General features: G+C 48.3%; 1 protein-coding gene across 1 annotated transcript in view; it reads right to left on the bottom strand.

Annotated features, from left to right (window-relative positions):
- AMN (amnion associated transmembrane protein) overlaps nt 1–14,291 on the bottom strand; it is a 49,092-nt gene extending 34,801 nt beyond the window's left edge. Inside the window, exons 1-3 of the mRNA XM_054024864.1 lie at nt 14,222–14,291; nt 8,143–8,261; nt 8,012–8,056 (exon numbers count right to left, since the gene is read on the bottom strand). Of these exons, the coding sequence (XP_053880839.1) occupies nt 8,012–8,056; nt 8,143–8,261; nt 14,222–14,264 (207 nt within the window). The 5' untranslated portion in view covers nt 14,265–14,291. The remainder of the gene's footprint in view (nt 1–8,011; nt 8,057–8,142; nt 8,262–14,221) is intronic.
- Nucleotides 14,292–18,278: the final 3,987 nt, after the last annotated feature.

Genomic DNA, 18,278 nt, shown 5'->3' with positions numbered 1-18,278 from the left:
ATGGGAATTGTGTTTGATTTGGCCCTGTAATTTTATGCACACACAGATACATAACGCACAGGTTCCTAAGATACCCTTTGACATGCACAGATATCCCTTGGGGGGAGGGATAGCTCAGTGGTTTGAGCATTGGCCTGCTAAATCTAGGGTTGTGAGTTCAATCCTTGAGGGGGCCACTTGGGGATCTGGGGCAAAATCAGTACTTGGTCCTGCTAGTGAAGGCAGGGGGCTGGACTCAATGACCTTTCAAGGTCCCTTCCAGTTCTAGGAGATGGGATATCTCCATTATTTATTTATTTTTTTTCCCACCTGCATCACAGGGAAAATCGCCCTTCCTCTCTGTATATTTAGCCAGCACTCCTGCTGTTTCAGAAGCTAAGGGACCTACAGTGCCTAGGACTAGTGTGAAACATTGCAATTCATTAGAACCAGGCCCCAGGAGAGCAGTTGGCATTTCAAGATCAACCTCTACCAGAAACAGAGGAGTGTCCTGCTGCAAAGCTTAGTACATTCTGCTCTTACAATTAGGTGACTACAAATATAACCCGGGGAGATGAGCACTTTGCACACCAGCAATCCTGCGCATTTGTGTGCTTGTTTCACCCGCCAGCCTGAATAGCAAAGGGCCTGCATGAGATTGGCAATACTAGACGCCATTTGCAACGCTGACATCTGACTCAGACAGCGGTGGCACAGATGTTGGAGAGCAAGTCCAGGGTTAGAATGCTAATTCCCAGTTGCATGCAGGCAACACGACTGGTTTTTAAACATCTTTCTTTCCCCTCTCTCTGCAGGATTGTGCGCCGCATGAGGATCAGCATTCATTCCTGCACTTTTAAGGAGGATCAGTGCGCTAGGGTTCACATGCACATCTTGTCCTCACCGCATTATTGAGGCGTACGTGTGCAAGGCACATTAACCAGGGAATGTGTGTTTCAAAGACGAGCCTGGGCGCTCAGCAGCAGCCTCCGTAAGCTACCAATGCGGAGGTTGCTATGGCCACTCTTCTCCTTTCACATAACAGAGTGAGGAGAGAGACGACCTGCATAGATTGGCTGATGCTGCAATAACCCCCTTGTTTACATCTGCAGAGCTTCTTCATCAGTACCCACGTTCAGCGGTGCACGTTCCACCAGCCGCAGGCAGGCGCTGCCCCATTTCACTCGCTGCGGGGGGAGACAGTTACAAAAATAACCATACGTTCACGAGGGATCCCCAAGGCCACAGGCCCAATGCCGTTCCACTGCACAAAGGAAGGGGAAGGATTCCAGGTGGTTGCCACAGATGCGTGGGGCAGATCAGGCAGATGGGGGGGGGGGGGAATGGCTGCAGGACAGTGGGTGGAGCACGGTTAAAGATGGGAATGGAGCCAGAAAAGCCATCACTGCATGGTCTCTGCCCCCTCCCCACAATAGGGCTCCATTAGGGGCACACAGGGCTACTCCAGCCATGTCAATAGAATGGCTGCACAGTTGCTTGACAGATTTGGGAGTGGCCCTGGAGACCAAATGGCCGATGTGGGCAGCAGCACTGCAAGCCTCTCTGGCCAACGCGCCTCAGCCCTCTCCTAGAGGGCCCATTCCTGAGGGGAGCACACAGTTCTGTCTCCATTGTCCACTTAATCCTTGTTCTCGGTGTGGGCAGCATCACCATCCAAGCCATTTCGCTCCAGCTGAGGTGGTGATTCTTCAGATCTGGCCACCGATCCCCTGGGAACTGATCTGAGGCTACAGAACTCAGTTTCAGTGCGCTACTGAGCAGCCATCAGATCGGAACAACTTCCAGCCAGTACAAACCGAGGGTAAAATCTTTGAAAGCACCTAAGTGACTTTGGTGACTAAGTCCCATTGACATTCATTGAGATGTAGGCGCCTAAGGGCCAAATTTTCAATGGTATTTAGGCACCTAAAGATGCAATAGGTGCCTGGTGGGATTTTCAAAAGCGCCTAGGCACCTAATTCCCATTGATTTCAATAGGCGCTGGGCACCTCAGTACTTCTGGAAAATCCCACTAGGCGCCTACCACATCTTTAGGTGCCGCAATAACTTTGAAATACTGCCTTTTAGTGCCCTAAGTGCTCAAGCCCTTTTTGAAAATGGCTCCTAAATCACTTAGGTACTTTTGAAAATTGTACCCCTAGTCTGGATTTGAAGTGGTGACCTAAAACCAGGTTCTGATCCACTAACAACCCAAATTTGGCTTCTGTCCAAATTACTGACTTGTACAAGAAAGGGCCCAGTTCTGCCAGGTGCTGAGTCCTCCAAACTCCCAGCATGTTCACGGGGCCCAGCTCAGAAGCTGATCATTGGGAGCTGAAGGCACTCAGCATCTTGCCAGAGCAAGCCCTTCGAGCACAGCCTATAGGATACCAAGTTTTATGTATATTGAGTACCTCATGGCCGACAATGCAGAGGGTGAATCCTGTATTCTCTGAGGTAAATTGCAACAGCCAGCTTCTGCTCAGCTCCCGTTAGACTGTCACGCACAGCCAGTTTAGGGGCTTTGTTAAACCTGGACTAGATCCAGGGCAGATTAATGTGTGGAGTGAGATTTTGACAGGTGGCTCCTATGAGTGACAGCACTGAGGACAGTTCCAAAGAGATGCAGCAGGCTTTTACACATTGATTTTTTTTAACCCCAAGAGCATAAAATAAGTTCCTGTTTTTAAGATTCTAGCTGAATAAGGAGAGCACACTTTCTCTCCCTGCATCACAGCTAAATGTCATTGCAGAGCCGGCTGGAATATTGAGTTACATTGATTCTCTACAAAATCCAGAATTGGCTATCAAAACAAAAAATGATAACCTCCATATCCTATTTAGCCCTTCAACACTACCGTGTACACACACACACAGCACCAAGGTTTTATCATGCTGTGTATTCCCAAGTGGACAGGCAGGACACCACCAATGGCCATAAACTGGGAGCACCCCTGGAACACTGCAGTCAGTTCTGAGTGCCTCAATGTCAAAAAGATGTAGAGAAACCAATGAGAATTCAGAGATGAACAGCAAAAATGATCAGAGGGACGAAGGGACTGATTTCTGAGGAAACATAAAAAGAGCTAAATATTGAGAATTAGCTTGTCTACTACGCTAAGACTATGGGCATGACAACTGTCTACAAAATATCTGAAAAGGGGTAAGACCTAGGAGACAAATAGAACGAATAGGATGGAAGTAAGAAAAGGAAAATGGAGAATGAAGATGTGGAAAACTTGCAGGGACGAGATCTATAAGATCCAGATCCTCAGAGGTATTTAGGTGCCTAATTCCCATTGAAATCACTCAAGTCAATAGGAGCTTAAGTCCCTTATCTGAATTTCGCCCTTTGATTGTACGGTATGTGACGGCCACTTATTTGGCCAAAGGCTGTATAGCATCTCCATGGAGACTCAAAAGCTTAATGTAGTCCTGCTGATTTATGTGATTAATTTCACAGAAATATTGAGGATACAGTCTAAAAAGGCACATTTCTGCTTTTCTCTCTAATCCTGAAAATCAATTTTTCTGATGACCCAGTCACCAAATTTCAGGCCATTCCCAGGAGTGTGGGGGCAGATCAATTCCTTGATTTTTAAAAAATCCTGAACCTTGGCATTATTTTTATCACCTGGTGACAAAGAACAAAGAACAGAAACCCACCTACCACACATGGAGAGAGCTGAGCTGAACCAGAAACCTAGAAAACTTGGTCTGATCAATATAGTGTAAATCTTTATGTCTGTTACACTTTGACCAAATGAATGGTCTGCATTATATACGGTGGCTGATTGGGGGCCTGCTGTCAGTCTCGTTGTTTATAGACACCCTGTTTTACAGCAGCAGCACTTGGGTCAGTATGCAAAGGGCCCTGAGGTGGACCTTTAGCTGTTGTAAATTGTTGAAGTCAAAGGAGCTGTGACAATTCACACCAGCTGAGGATCCGACCCCATATATTTTGTAGTGGGTTTTGACTGTAAATTCTTCCGGGCAAGGTTGGAGTCTTGTTCCACATCTTTAAAGTACCACGTACATCCGTGGTGCCATGTTAATGTTAAAAAGTAATAACTTGGCACTCTGATTTGGCATGACTTAAGTCTTTTCATGGGGTTAGATCTGGAGAGTGTCTGGACCCACTTTATAGCCATCAGATCCAAAAGCCAAAATTCAGAGCCAGTTGTTCCAATCGGGCTCCATTTCACGGAAAGGGACCTAAGGAGAGGACTTTGGATTTAGCTGAGGATCCCAACTTCCCCGAAGATTGAGGGCTTTCGCTTTGGGTTCCTATCTCACAAAAATCCTATAAAACATAAATTCTGAGGCTAAATGACTTCAGCACATTCCCATGTATTAGAAGCCTATATAATATGCTGCAAAATAATTGTCTAAAGCTGAGGAGGTTCAGAGCCGTAATTAGACATAAAATCCCTCAGAGCATGGCAAGAATGAAATCTTCAGCTGAGATTCTCATAGCAGAGCTCCCGTCAGCTGATGCCAGACACATCCTCTGGGGTGCAAACTAAGGGAGCGGGGAGGAGGTTTGGGAGTCAGGCTGGGACTAAGGGTCTGACATCACAGCAGCAAAGCTAGCAGCTAGTTAAGGGTCTGATTCTGGGAGGGCGCAGCATCCTCAACTCCCATTAGCTTCCACGGGCACTTGAGGGTGCTCAGCACGTTGCAGGATCAAGCCCTCCATCATGTATATTGATAAAGATGTAATAGACACGAGGGAAAAGCTGCTGTGTGGGTGAGATGAGTTATATTTACCACTCTAAATCCTCCCTGCCTAACGCCTACGCGTGGCAAGGGACAAACCTGCCTCTTAGACATGAACTAGTTACTGAGGTCTGCAGCAGCCTATTTATTTTTAAGCACAACTGCAGCATTAATTTCAAATGGCAAGTTCTGCTTAAAAACCATAGCACAATGTGGTGCTTAGATCAGTACCCAGGCCAGGTAACAGTTTCTTCAGTCTGCTTGAATAACTTGACCCTTTCTTAGTTGCTGTAGAATCCCGGTACGTCAATGTTCCCTCATAAGTCCTTCAGGTAAGACAGAATTCCTATTCCATTACAGATGAAGTTGTTATTTGTATTAAGCTTTTATGATGTCTGTCTATTTTTTGCTCAGGAGATATGGTCTGTCTTCGTTTTTTTTTAAATCTTAGCTGTTAAGCTTCTTTTTGAAAGGCTAATGCCATAATGAATAATAATAAATACTTTGCAGTTATGCACTTTCAACAGTGGATTGCAAAGTACTTTATAAATATTATCCATTAATCAGTAAACAAAATAAAATCTACTGAACCGATATTTGGCACTTCTTTTTTTTCTAGTAAATTTCACATCATTTAACAATTATATTGGTACCTATTTCATATACACATTTTTTCCTGCTAATATTCACATCATTTACAAATTCCATATTTTATAGTTTAGATAGATAGATAGATGATAATTCCGCCAAGCATTTGTAGACGAGTTAAATGTGGCACTCTGTGTTATTAAAGCACCAAAGCGATCAGTAGTTTAGGCAGCTTGTACAAATTATAGTCCAACATTTTATAGGGCCTATTTGGATACAGTGACACACACAAAAAGGAAAGTGGCCAAGAAAAGTTTTCAAAGTACTTATGGCAGCTAAAAATGAAAAAATGACAAGGACAATTCTGTCACAACTAGATCACATCTGGGTGAAAATCCTAGGGCCTGGACTCTAAGGTGATGGGTACATTAGAATTGCCCCAAACAAATCCAATTATAATAGGTATAAGGACAGCTAGAAAAATCAGGTCACCATGGCAACCTCAGCTGCCATTTCCATGAGCAAATGTTCTTTGCACAGAAATCAAGACAGACTGACTTTCGTGTGACATGATCGCGGTTAACAGGAATATCTGGCTGCCTGCCAGGGCGGTGCACACATCACACAATTTGCTTTAAACTCCCATTTCCTCCCTACATGATACATTCTTGAAACCCTCTAAAAATGGTCACTATTCAAAGAGAGCTTAGTGAAGTGAGGGGAAAAGATTTGGGACATTAGCTAAGCATGATATTTTTGAATGAATGGAAAGTGCCAACTGAGAGTTCATACCTCTCCTTGAGTATGGAGCACCTCTGACATCCTGAAGAGCCTCCCATTGACAAGAAATAAAAAACAGGAAAGACCCATTAAGCTGCCTAGTTCATCCCCCTGCAAACGCTAGTGCTCCCTACAGCGTATCCTCGATCTCCCTCTGTCCTGTCAGTTTTTAAATGGTGCTCAGTGGTGATAGGATAACCTGGAACTACCACAGAGTGGGCAGAGAGCCAGACAGAAAAGGCACACTGGTGTCTGTGGCCCTGATGATATAGTTCTTATACCACACTCCTCACTATGGCCCTGATCCAGCCAAGCACTACAGCACCTGCTTAGCTCTATGCACATGGGTAGTCCCCATGGAAGTCAGTGACTAGACGGACAACGAGCTCTAACTCAAGTGATAGGGCTTCCACTGCTTCCCTCAGGGAGGCTATTCCATCGATTTTTTTTGGCACCGTACAGCTGCTCTCAGATCTGTTTGAGGACTTGATGGTGTTTTCGCTTGGTAGCTTTCATTACGAACTAGAACGCTACAGTATATGGGGCCTCATGCACAAAAGTTGTTATTGTTAATATTATTTTGCCAACAGGATTTTTTCCCTTGTGGCCATCTTAACTTCTCCTTTGTTTCACCTGATCCCATGACACTCCGTTACAAGCCCTGCTGTTTTTATGCCCTTCAAATGCTCTCCCAGAAGGCAGTGAGTGCTCTCAGCTGCCACGGGAGTGAGTGGAAAATGAAGGAACTCAGAACTTCTCAGCACTAGATCTTATTCATTCACTTGCTCAAGCTCCTGTATAAATACCGCGTCCTGTGCTGGTTCCTCCCTTCACCCCCAGAGCCAATATTGATGCTTTTTTCTGCCCTCCCTCCAGGTTACTGCTATCTCTCTGAGATGTGGATGCCCAGAACTGAGCACACCTTCAAGGTACAACCTCACCATGGAGGAGCCCTCAGCCCCAGAGCCTTGGCCTGATCCCTCCTACATACGCTGCCACCACAACGTTGCATTGGAGGATAATTTGATTTCTTTCCAAATGCCTCCCCTCCCACCAGCTCTGGTACCACCCTCCATGAAGTACATTAATATGTCTGGTTATCCTGGGGTGACTGTGGTGCAAGTCAGAACCAGCATTTTTCTCCCCATGGAAACAAGAAGAGCGCTATTTGCTCAGCCTGGACAATGAATGGCTTCCTTGGAGAACAGCACCGACACAGTTCTAAAAACAACCAATATGGGGCTGTTCTGTAACACTTCACCCACCCTGGCCTTCCCAGCAAAACTCCAACCATAGGTGGTAGGTATAATAGGCCAGGAGAGGCTAAGCTGAGGAGGTTCTCCCTGGACTCCAGAGACATTACTGATGAACCTGGGAAGCTGAGTAGCAGATACCACCTCCTCAGCCACCCTGGAACCTGCATGGTGCATATAAAAAGCTCAGCGTTCTTTGAGAAGAGCTTTTGCTTTTCCCACCGAGTGGCTCTGGGTCTTGGAAGGTATGGCTGGGGCCAGGCGCAGCTGGGCCCAACCTGGGGCTCCTCCAGCCATGGAGGTGTGGGGAGGAGGGGGGCAGAGAGGGGCTTGGGCCTGCCTGGGGCTCCTCCAGGTGTGGGGGGAGCGGGAGTGGGTGGGCTCAGGGCTCCAACCATGGCAGGCGGGAAGGAGGGCTCAGGGCTCTGGCCACAGGAGTTTGGGCCTTGGGAGGAAGGAGCAGGGCCAGGGGGCTAGCCTCCCCGAAGGGGGGGTTCACCCGCCCCCCATGACTCCAGCTGCCTGTGAAAACACACCTGAGCCAGCCAGGTCATCGGATGAGACACCAGAAGTGACTAGGGAACCCAGGTATCCTGCACTGCGGCAGTCCTTGCGTCACTTAGATGGCCCTGTCTCATATTTTTGACAGCGTTCATCACCACCACATTTGGTGCTGTAGTACATGTCCTTACCATGTCTGTCAGAGAATGAGTTGACTGGACGAAGACCGAGATCTCCTGCAAGAAATGCAAAAAAGCTGAGGGCATTTTCTACAAGCAGGTAGAGACTGGCCCAAATGAATGCTATTTTGAAAATCAAATACCTGATTACACTTGAAAAGGACCACATCGTTAGCACACGGGATTCTGTCTTTATCCCAGTTGGAAGCATTTTCAAAATTGGTGTTCGGAATCCATTGTTTGTACACAGCAATCGAAGCAGCTAGGCGAGGCAAAGAAAGAAATGGAATTCAATTCTATTCTGTTTCTACACAGCAATTTCCAGACACGCTGTGGGACAGATAGTGTATGTTACTGTAGCTCTATTGAGGTCAATGGAGCTACAGGAACTAACACCAGCTGAGGATCCAGCCCTGTATAGCCCCCAAACTCCTGTTAATACAGTCACACAAAGATAAACAACACTCAGCAAAGAAATGAGCTGCCAGTGTCTCAGACTGGAACTGGAGGGCCCAGTCATGTCAGCTGTTCCTCAGATCTTACTCAGGCAAAATGCTCATCAACTTGCTGACTTTGCCACTGGTTTGCAACCTACGCACTGCTGGTGTAAGAGCCTTCTCCAGTGCAGTGCCTCTGGACCGCCAACCCAAAGCATTCAAAACACCATGATTCAGGCCCCTCCCCCACCCCATGAGTTTGGCTTTAAAATCATCAGATTTGACTACTACTACCTGTAGTCCTTTTGATCTGCCTTCTGGTCTCTGAGCCTTTACAGGCCATGTTTGCAAGCTTTTGTCCACTAGAGGACTAGAAACTTTTTTTTTTTTTTAAATGAAAGCTGAGATTCTCAAGTAATAACATGACTCCAGGAGCTTAAGAAAAACACCTCAATTTGTCAGGCTCATGATGAAATCATGAGAGTTGGTGACACTGGCTCCTGCCATGTTGAGCACCTTCCTTTATGTTCTTCCAATTCACCAGTCAACCAAGTCTACGCCTCTCCTCTTATTTATCTCTGCAGTTGCGTTATTATTACTCACCGAAGGAGACAGGAGTTTAATTGGGTCAGGGCTGAGTAACCACTGAGCCAGCTGGGATCGGGTGTAGAGTAAGTGCAAAAGAGCAAGAAAAAAATGCAGACGATTTTAAACAAGAACAGTAAGTAAGGCCTAGTCTAGACATGGATTTTATACCAGGATAACTATGTCGGTTAGAGATGGGATTTTTTACCAACCCAGTTATACTGGCACAACCCCTAATGTGGAGACAGTCATAGCTGTATAAATGTGCCCGAGGCCTAGTCTATACTAGAAAATTAGGCTGATTTAACTCAGTCACTCAGGGGTGTGAAAAATGCACACCCCTGAGCAAAGTTGTTAAGCGAACCTAAGTTCCCGAGTAGACAGTGCTAAGTCAATGGAAGACTTCTTCCGTCGGCCTAGCTACCACCTCTTGGGGGAGATGGAGTGCCTATGCTGTCAGGAGAACCCTTGCTGTCAGCATAGGTAGTGGTACAGCAGTGCTGCAGAAGAGTTTTAAGTGCAGACAAGCCATTATGCTGGTAACGCTTATTCTTCGCCCCATACAGGAATAGCTACACTGCTACAGCCAAAGCACCTTTATACCTGTATTTTTTATTATTTATAAAGACAAGAGACAACAGAGGGATGCAGACAGACTGGAGAGTACCAAGAGTCAGCATGCTAGGCAGTACGGTAGTATAGCTAATGCAGTGTACAACTTTCCTTTGTAGACAAAGTCTAATTTAGCAACTGGATCTCATGGTGACTCAAGCACTTGTGAACAATCAATACCGTCTAGAGTGGCTGTCAAAATGCCATAGTAAAAGATGAGGAAGTTGGCCCAATTATTCAGCGTGGATAAACTACCTGACAAATGTAGCTGTTGCCTTTCTTTTATGAACTGACTCTTCTGCAGATGCCTTAGTGATGCCTAGGCCGTGTTGTTGTAGCCATGTGGGTCCCAAGATATTAGAGACAAGGTGAGTGAGGTAAAGCTTTTATTGGACCAACTGCCATTGGTGAGAGAGAGGAGGATTGGTGATTTCTAAACATTAGCCAAATAATCTGGCTGAACCAGCCTCAGTTTATGGTTTGTTTGCAAACAACTCATTTGGACTCTTCACTATTATTCATTACTCAAGGCATGTGGTCAGCTAAGTCACATGATATTGTTTCTACTCCTTGACTTTTCCTACACAAGACAAACAAACACACTTGTCTCGCCACAAGTCCTCTGCCTTGCAAATGAATATGGGAATTGTAGGAAGACTAGCCAGTCCCTAACACTTGTGCAAACACAAACCTGTTTGCACTAATGATTGTGCATAGCAAATTCAAAGGAGCATGACAATGGTGGTACCAGGCAGCGGTTGGGAATTTGAACCAATGTTTATATACACACCAGATCTGCAGTATTCAACCAGCCTGCCTGGTCCTGATTAAATTACATGCAGCCTGCTTCATTCTGCTGGGATAGATTTAAAGAGACTTATCTGAGACTTAGAGCATCCTTCTGCCTCTATATGCCAGAGACGGAATTTTCTGCATAGGAGCAAAAAAGCATCATAGCTTGCGTGTAGGTCTTAAATTAAGCAATGTCAAAATCCTCCCTTCTCTGTGATCAGTGAGCACAGGGGACATTTTCAATGCTGTGATTAACATGTGGCAGCGGATCACTGATGGCTGTGAGAGAAGCACTGTCTGTGCATGTACAAGGCCTCCAGGTGGTAAATGAGAATGTTGCACTACAGATACCGGTGTGTTAAAATTAATTATTTATTTCTATGGGGATTAGGGCCCCATTGTACTGTACAAACACAAACACAGTCCCTGCCCCATAGTCTACAATTTAAACAACATGGAAAGGGTGACTAACTAGACAAGCAAGGTAGTGGGGGGAGGGGAGGAGGAGGGAGGCCAAGGTAACAGAAGAGGGAGATGTGCTTGCCACAGTGGACAAAACAGTCACATGCAGTCACCAGCCAAAAATGAAGTTTGTCTTATCAAGTGTGTATATAAATGGAGTTCACACAGTAATTCAGATCAGGCCACTCTTCGTATATCTACTGTTGGATTCTGTGTGACCCACTGTACGTGCATTTGTGACACAGAGCATTGACTTGGTTTAATCCTTTGTGTGGGAATTGTCTCACATTGTCTGATCCTGCAAGAATTTGGTGAATTCCTGACATTTTTACTAGCCCGCTTCTCAACCATCTCCATACCCCCCATATTTTTAAACTACTATAGACACAGTCACAAGCATTTGCTCTGATCAGTATAACCCTTCCATCAGCCAGCAAAAGTCACTAGTACAGCAATATGCATGTCTCACTCTGTCTCTGTCCCTCTGTCTGTTGTGGATTGAGAGGATGAGTTTAAGGAATGATGGTTCAAAGTCAGGACCCGAGCCTGACCCACCTGCCCATCCAACAATACACATGTGGATCTTTTAATGATAAAAATGGGATATGTTTAGAAAGTGTGTCTCACTCCAGAAATTAGCATGATCAAATGAGAGCCTCTGTCATAGAAAAGGTTACAAGATAGTTTCCATTCCTCTCTCCTGTTTTTGTACAACATTTTTTAAACATTCTCCTTTGGTGCTAACATTTTCTAAGGTTGGTCTCTGTCTGAAGATGTAACTGACAACATTCTGAGTAAAATGGTTTCAATCATATGAGTTACTGGATGGTAAAAATAAATTTTCACTTTTCTCATGGTTAAAAATTCTAACCACTTTTCAAATGTTCGCGGGAAGCCTGAAACAGGCAGGCAGCAGGTAAGCTGGGGGGGCGGCGGTGGCGGCGAGGGGGGCGCGAAGAGGCACGGTCCAGTCCGGCCCCCCCGACTGAGCGGCTCCCTCCAGTGGCTGGCCAAGAGGCTCTGGCCCCGGCGGCTCCGGGCTGTTCCTCACTGCCTCAGCTGCAGCTCCTGAAGCTCTCCTCCCATATGCTTTCTATAGTCCAAGCTTTGCCTGCAGAGAAGCTGACTATGGTGGTTGCGGGGGGAGCTATGGTGCCGAGCACCCCCCTTGCCGGGATCCCCAGGCAGGGGGTGAGGTGACACCCCCACGTGCCCCGGGCCAGGCCGAGCCCAGGTCCGTCTCCCTTTAAAAGTGGGGCCAGGCTGAGCCGAGCCGGCGGGGGGTGGCTCCGCTCCCCGCTGCAGGCTGATGCTGGAGCCTGGGCTGAAAGCCCCGCTCGTCTCCTGCACCAGCTAAGTGTGGTGCTTTGCTGCGGCTCCCCTAGCCCCCCAGGGCTGGGCTGCCCCACGGTAGGGGCGGATTGCTTGAGGCAGGGCAGGACCAGGTGGCGCCGAGGGCTGAACAGGCCCGGCAGGGCAGTGCGGGGGCTGCTGGAGGGGGAAGCTGGGGAAGGGGTGGCACGGCCTCAACCCCCGGGGGGTGCCTGCCCCGCGGAGGAGGCAGAGGGGCGCAAGCCGCAGCAGGACCCCAAACCCCCGGGGGAGGGGATCTGGGGCCAGCCCGGGGAGGCAGGAGCAACCCCGCGGGTGCTGGGCGTGTGCAGGGCAGAGCCCCGGGAGAGCCCCAGCCCCACAGCGGGCAGTGCTACAGAAGAGCTCGTGCCCCGCGGCGGGCGAGGGGAGCTGGGCTCCCCGCACCCACCTCTCGCAGCCGCTCCATACTGCTCCCGGTACCGCTTTCCGCCTGCGCGGCTGCCCTGTCAGCCGCTTTTGGATCTTTTGGGACATTTTTAGCTTTTTACAAATCCCCCCCCGGACGGCTATTTAAAGACCCAAAAGCCGGACATGTCCGGGGAAACCCGGACGTATGGTAACCCTACCAGAAGAGTGAGCTTGAGAGGCTGACGTGCTGGCGGTGTTAAGGAGCTAGCGCAGACATGACTCCCTCATGCCGGAGGCGGGGTCAGTGTGTGTGTGTGTGTGTGTGTGTGTGTAACAAGGTGACTTACAGTCCCAGGTACCCCAAGACCTGTCACACCATCATTAAAATGAAAATGTTTCTGTCCTTTACATGGGGAGGGCTGCATCGGAAACAGATATGCTGCTGCCCTGCTAACCCAGCCTTGCAGTAGGGGGTTTGCAGCCACACCATAGTGGCAGTAATATGGAGAATTTGCTCCCTCCCCCCTTCAATGCAGTGTGAATTCCAAAGCCAAACTGGGACCATTCCAATGCTAACATTATGAAGGCCCTGGTTCAGCAAGGTGCGTACACACATGCCTAACAAAGCACACAAGTAGTCTAATTGAAGCAAACAGGCATGAGTCTGATTTAAGGTTGTGAAGGAGCCTTAAATTAGGCAAATGTTTTAATCCATTTTAAGACCCCTTTACATTGCCAGAGCAGTGTAATGAGACTCCGAACCAATAGAACAAACTCACAAGTTTTAAATTGGGCATGTGCGTAAGAACCTTACTGAACTGAAACCTAAACATGGGCAATTTTTTGTTTTATCTTTTTCTTTTAAGATGAAAAACCTACAAAATTAAATACAAAAAACTGTTAATGCAATGCTACAACTGCCAAGTTAAAATTCCCCAAAGTCAGGAAAAGGAAAGGTTAAAGTTCTAACAGAAGGCATAAGTTCATTCCATTGCATATATGTAGTCAGTTCTATCCCTGTTTTGCTGGAGATATGAAGCTTACCTTATAAAGTGTATAATACCCAGTACCATAAAACATACAGACATATCCTAAGCTGCGGTAAATCGGCATAGTTTCCTTGCTTTCAAAGTAAGGCTGAATTACACAGCTGAGGATCTGGCCCCAAGCTGTGCAATGCAGCTAAGTTAACCAAACTGTTGCAGCCTCCGTTTATGCAATTCCTGACTTTAACTATGCACCACAGTATTGCATTAATGAACCTTTTGCCTCTATATCAACATCACTTGCCTGTTTAATCAGTCCTTTTGCTGAGGAATCATGGTCTCTGAATGTTAAATACATATGCATATTCAACAGAAGATGACTCTTCAGAGCCTTAAATAAAAAGAGCCGAGAAACCCAAGCAGCAGAGGTGCAGTGAACAGAAGATGCAAATCACAGCCCACCCGCTCTTTCTTCGCCCATTTGAAAATGAGTTTTTCCACTTGCATTAGAAATACGTCACCAAGTGCAGAGTCCGTGGCTTTATTCCACATTACCTAAAGCCTGAAATGGAAAAAGCCATTTTGCCCTCATTCTCCATTCTCAGACAGGTCCTGTCATTACTCACCAAGGAGCTGCACGAGAAGGAGGAGGAAAAACAGACCCTTCATTTCGCAGTCCGCTGCTAAAACATTCCTTCCCAGCCCTCTAATGAACTTTGGACTAGCCAGTGTCACATGATGCTTCATACACTTGAGAATGTGTAGGGGAGCAGAAGCATTGGGAGAAGACTGGAGAACTATGATGCTTTGGGATACAACTCATTTACATGGAGACTTGTCCAGTCTCAGAGACCAGGTTATTTTTAACATCTCATCAAAGCTCACCGATTTTTTCACAGTGTTGCTTTAACCTGCATGGAGCGTGATGCAATAGTGAAAGCAGGGGATGGGGAGTCAGGGCTCCAGAGTTCCAGTCTCAGCTCTGCACTGCCTCGTTGTAGGCTCTTTGGCAAGTGGTCTCTCTATGCCTCAGTTTCCCCACCTTAGTGTGGTTGAAGATTCTTAGGCTGACTGTCTGTAAAGAGCTTTGCAGAGGTAAAGCATGGTACAAGTGCTAAGTGTTATTATTGTATGTCATTCTCCACTCCAAAATGCCTCTTATCTTATAATTCCTAATAGTAGTGTCAATGTGTTTTCAATTAGCGTCCTGGGAAGAAAGCAGCTCACAGACATGGCTTGTAATTGGACTTTGGACATCAACTGATTTTCTCATTATCTGAACAGTTATGGCTTCTTTTCTATCCCAGCACAGTCTTGGACAGGCAGTCAGGGGTCAAAGGGAGTAACAGGCTGTAATATGAGCAAATGCAGGAGGAGGAACGTATTTCCTCACAACAATTTGTCTCTCTCTGAATGCCCTAGAAGCACACACAATCCCAGAGAGGCAGAGGGTTGGGCATCTCAGGATGGCTACACCTAGGTGTTTGTGTTAAGGTGTGCACAGAGGCATTCTGTGTCTGTCAGAGGGTCTTGGTTGCTGTGTCTCTCTGCACTGAACTGTTGACATGCATGAGGGTATGTGCTACTATGGTAGGGTTACCATATTTTAATTTTTAAAAAGGAGGACACTCCACGGGGCCCCGGCCCGCCCCAACTCCACCCCTTCCCCGCCCCCACCCCTTCCCCAAAGTCCCCGCTCCAACTCTGCCCCCTCCTCTGAATGCTCTGCCCCCCTTCTCCTCCCCCTCCCCTGCTTCCCGCGAATCAAATGTTTGCGGGAAGCCTGAAACAGGGAGGCAGCAGGTAAGCTGGAGTGGCTCCCTCCAGCGGCCGGCCAGCCCAGGCCAAGAGGCTCTGGCCCCGGCGTCTCCCGCCCGGCTTGGCTCGGGCCCCGGTTCTGGCCGAGCGGCCCCAGCCCGGCCCTGGCCCCTGGCCGAGCACCGCCGGCCCCAGCGGCCCAGCCCCCGGCCAAGCACCGCCAGCCCCAGTGGCTCCGGCCCGGACCCAAGCCCCACGATCCCCCCCCTCCCTATTTTCCCGGACATGTCTGGCTTTTGGGGATTTCCTCCTGGACGGGGATTTGAGGCCCAAAAAGCCGGACATGTCCGGGAAAATCTGGACATATGGTAACCCTAACTATGGACCTTGATCAGTTGGCATGTATGAGTGGGTGGGCATGTAGGACTATGTGTATGTTTCTGTATAGGGTGGAGTGTAGGAAGGTTTGTTCGTATGGCTGGTTAAACTGGGAAGGGGAGGTGTGTGTCAGTGTGTCTAGCTGAGTGGGGGGAGAGGCCTGTATCAGGGCATGAGTCAGCATGTCAGGCTGTGGGTGGAGATGGGAGGTCTGTGCCAGGGTGTGTCAGCGTGTCCGCCTGTGGGTGAGGGGAGATCTGTGTCAGGCTGTATGTCAGTATGGCAAGCTGTGGGATGGGGTCCCTGTCAGGCTGGGTGTCAGCATGTCCGACTGAACAGCGGGCAGGGGCGGGGGGGGAGGAGTTCTGTCAAGTTGTGCATCAACATGGTTAGCTGTGCCATGGAGTCCCTGTCAGGCTGTGCATCAGCATGTCCGGCCATGGGTGGGATGAGGTCCTTGTCAGGCTGTGCATCAGCGTACCCGGCTATGGGATGAGGTCTCTGTCAGGCCACGTGTCAACATATCGGGATGTGGGTGGGATGGGGTCCCTGTCAGGCTGTGCGTCAGCATGTCCAGCTGTGGGATGAAGTCCCTGTCAGGCCGTGCGTCAGTGTGTCTGACCACGGATGGGATGAGGTCCGACAGGCCATGTGTCAGTATGTCCAGCTGTGAGTGAGATGAGGTCCCCGTCAGGCCATGTATCAGCGCGTCTGGCTGTGGGATGAAGTCACTGTCAATCTGTGTGTCAGCATGTCCAGCTGTGGGTGGTCTGGTGTGGGATGAGGTCGTCTGGCTACGTGTCAGCATGTCCAGCTGTGGGTGGGATGAGGTCCCTGTCAGGCCATGCGTCACCATGTCTGGCTGGGGGATGAGGTCCCAGTCAGGCTTTTGTTTGGGTATGTGTGTGCTGCAACACATAGTTCTGGATACCCACTTCAACCCACTCGAAGGCCTCGTCTTCACTAGTGGACATGCCACAGTGGCTGTGTCCAAGACTTGCTCTGGTGCTGACTATCCCAGTTTGCTGCTTTCTTTCCTCTAGTGGGAGAAGATTTGTGGGAAACCTGCCTCTCTCACCTCTACCTCCCTCCTCTAGAGCTAGATCCAGACTCACAAGTATGAGAAACGTTTCTGAGGGCTTCATATAACTGCAGTGCTATGAAACAGGTGTGGGGGGCCACATGAGCTGCAGCAGCACTCACTGCTCCCTCTCGCAAGCACCAGCTCTGGCAGCCCACGAGATGTGGGCCTGCAGCTTTGGCAGCTAAGAGCAGCTAATTTGGGGCACATTCCACCATCACTACACTTGGAAGAATTTCCATGGTCCCATTTCCTAGCAGCTCTGGACAGCATCCCCCGGATCCTTGGCAAACCCTTTACTAGCCACACAAAAGGAACACGTGCCTTACCAAGAAAAAACATATAGGAAATTGGGGATGGGGGAAGCACAGGGCTCACGCCCTCCATTCCCCTATGGCAGGTCTGCTCAGTAGCTGGAAGAGGAGGATGTGCTTGTGCACATCTAAGAACAAAGAATGTAGGCCATACTTACAAGATGGGGGACACCCTCTGGGAAGCAGTGACTCTGGAAAAAGCTTGGGATTCATGGTGAATGTAAAGGAATGGCCTCCTCCCTGGTGCCTCCTTGTGGCCTTGGGGGAGCCGCAGCCCTGCAAGTGGCCCCTCACCTCAGTTTCCTTCTTCGGGCCTGGTAACTCCATGCAAGCTTGTCCTCTACTCCATCAATATAGTTTATTAACGAAACATAACAAAACTACCAAGATATAGTCCAATATCACCCCAGTGCATAAAGTCCTTGTTCTCACCACACCTTAGTGTCTTCCATCACAGATAGGCTCCTTGTCTGTCCTCTTCTGCCCTCTGCTGGGACAGCCACTCCAGCCTTTTCTTCTGGGATGCAACCCCACTCTTCCTAGAGGGAACACCCACAGCCTCTCTGCTGGGAGCAGCCTTGCCAGAGGGCATCCTCACTTCCCCTGGCCCTCTCATTGTTCCTCGGGGTCTAGCTCTCCAGCAAGTAGAAGTCAGGAGGTAAGCCCCTCTGCCACTCCCCCTGCCTTCAGCCCTCTCTGGTCCTCGGCTTTAGCTGTTGGCTTAGAGTCAGTCGGCAACTCCTCTGCTGCTCCTCCTGCCTTCAAGCCCTCTCCAGCTCTGGCTCGGGGATGCCAGCCAGCAAACCTCTCCCACCTTCAGCCCTCTCCCAGGAACCATCTTCTGTGTGTGCAGCAGCTCACAGCTCCTGACGGATTCAGTCTGCTCTGACTCCTGATTGGGATTCGATAGCCCTCAGGTGCTGCCCCAACCTCTTAATTGGCCGAGCTGGGAGCACCTAGACTGGAACAGAAATGTGTTAACAGAGTTCTCTTCATTCTAACAGAGAAAGGTATAACATGATCCAATGGCTGGAAGAAGTTGAAGTGAGACAAATTCAGACCAGAAACAAGGTGCAAATTTTTAACAGTGAGAGTGACTAACCACTGAATGATTTACCATTGGAAAATTTTAAATCAAGAATGTATATTTTT

The sequence above is a fragment of the Malaclemys terrapin genome, chromosome 4 (assembly GCF_027887155.1).
Source record: "Malaclemys terrapin pileata isolate rMalTer1 chromosome 4, rMalTer1.hap1, whole genome shotgun sequence".
Classification (NCBI taxonomy): Eukaryota; Metazoa; Chordata; order Testudines; family Emydidae; genus Malaclemys; species Malaclemys terrapin.
The sequence above is the reverse complement of the archived record's forward strand: the minus strand, read 5'-3'. Positions and strand labels throughout refer to the sequence as shown.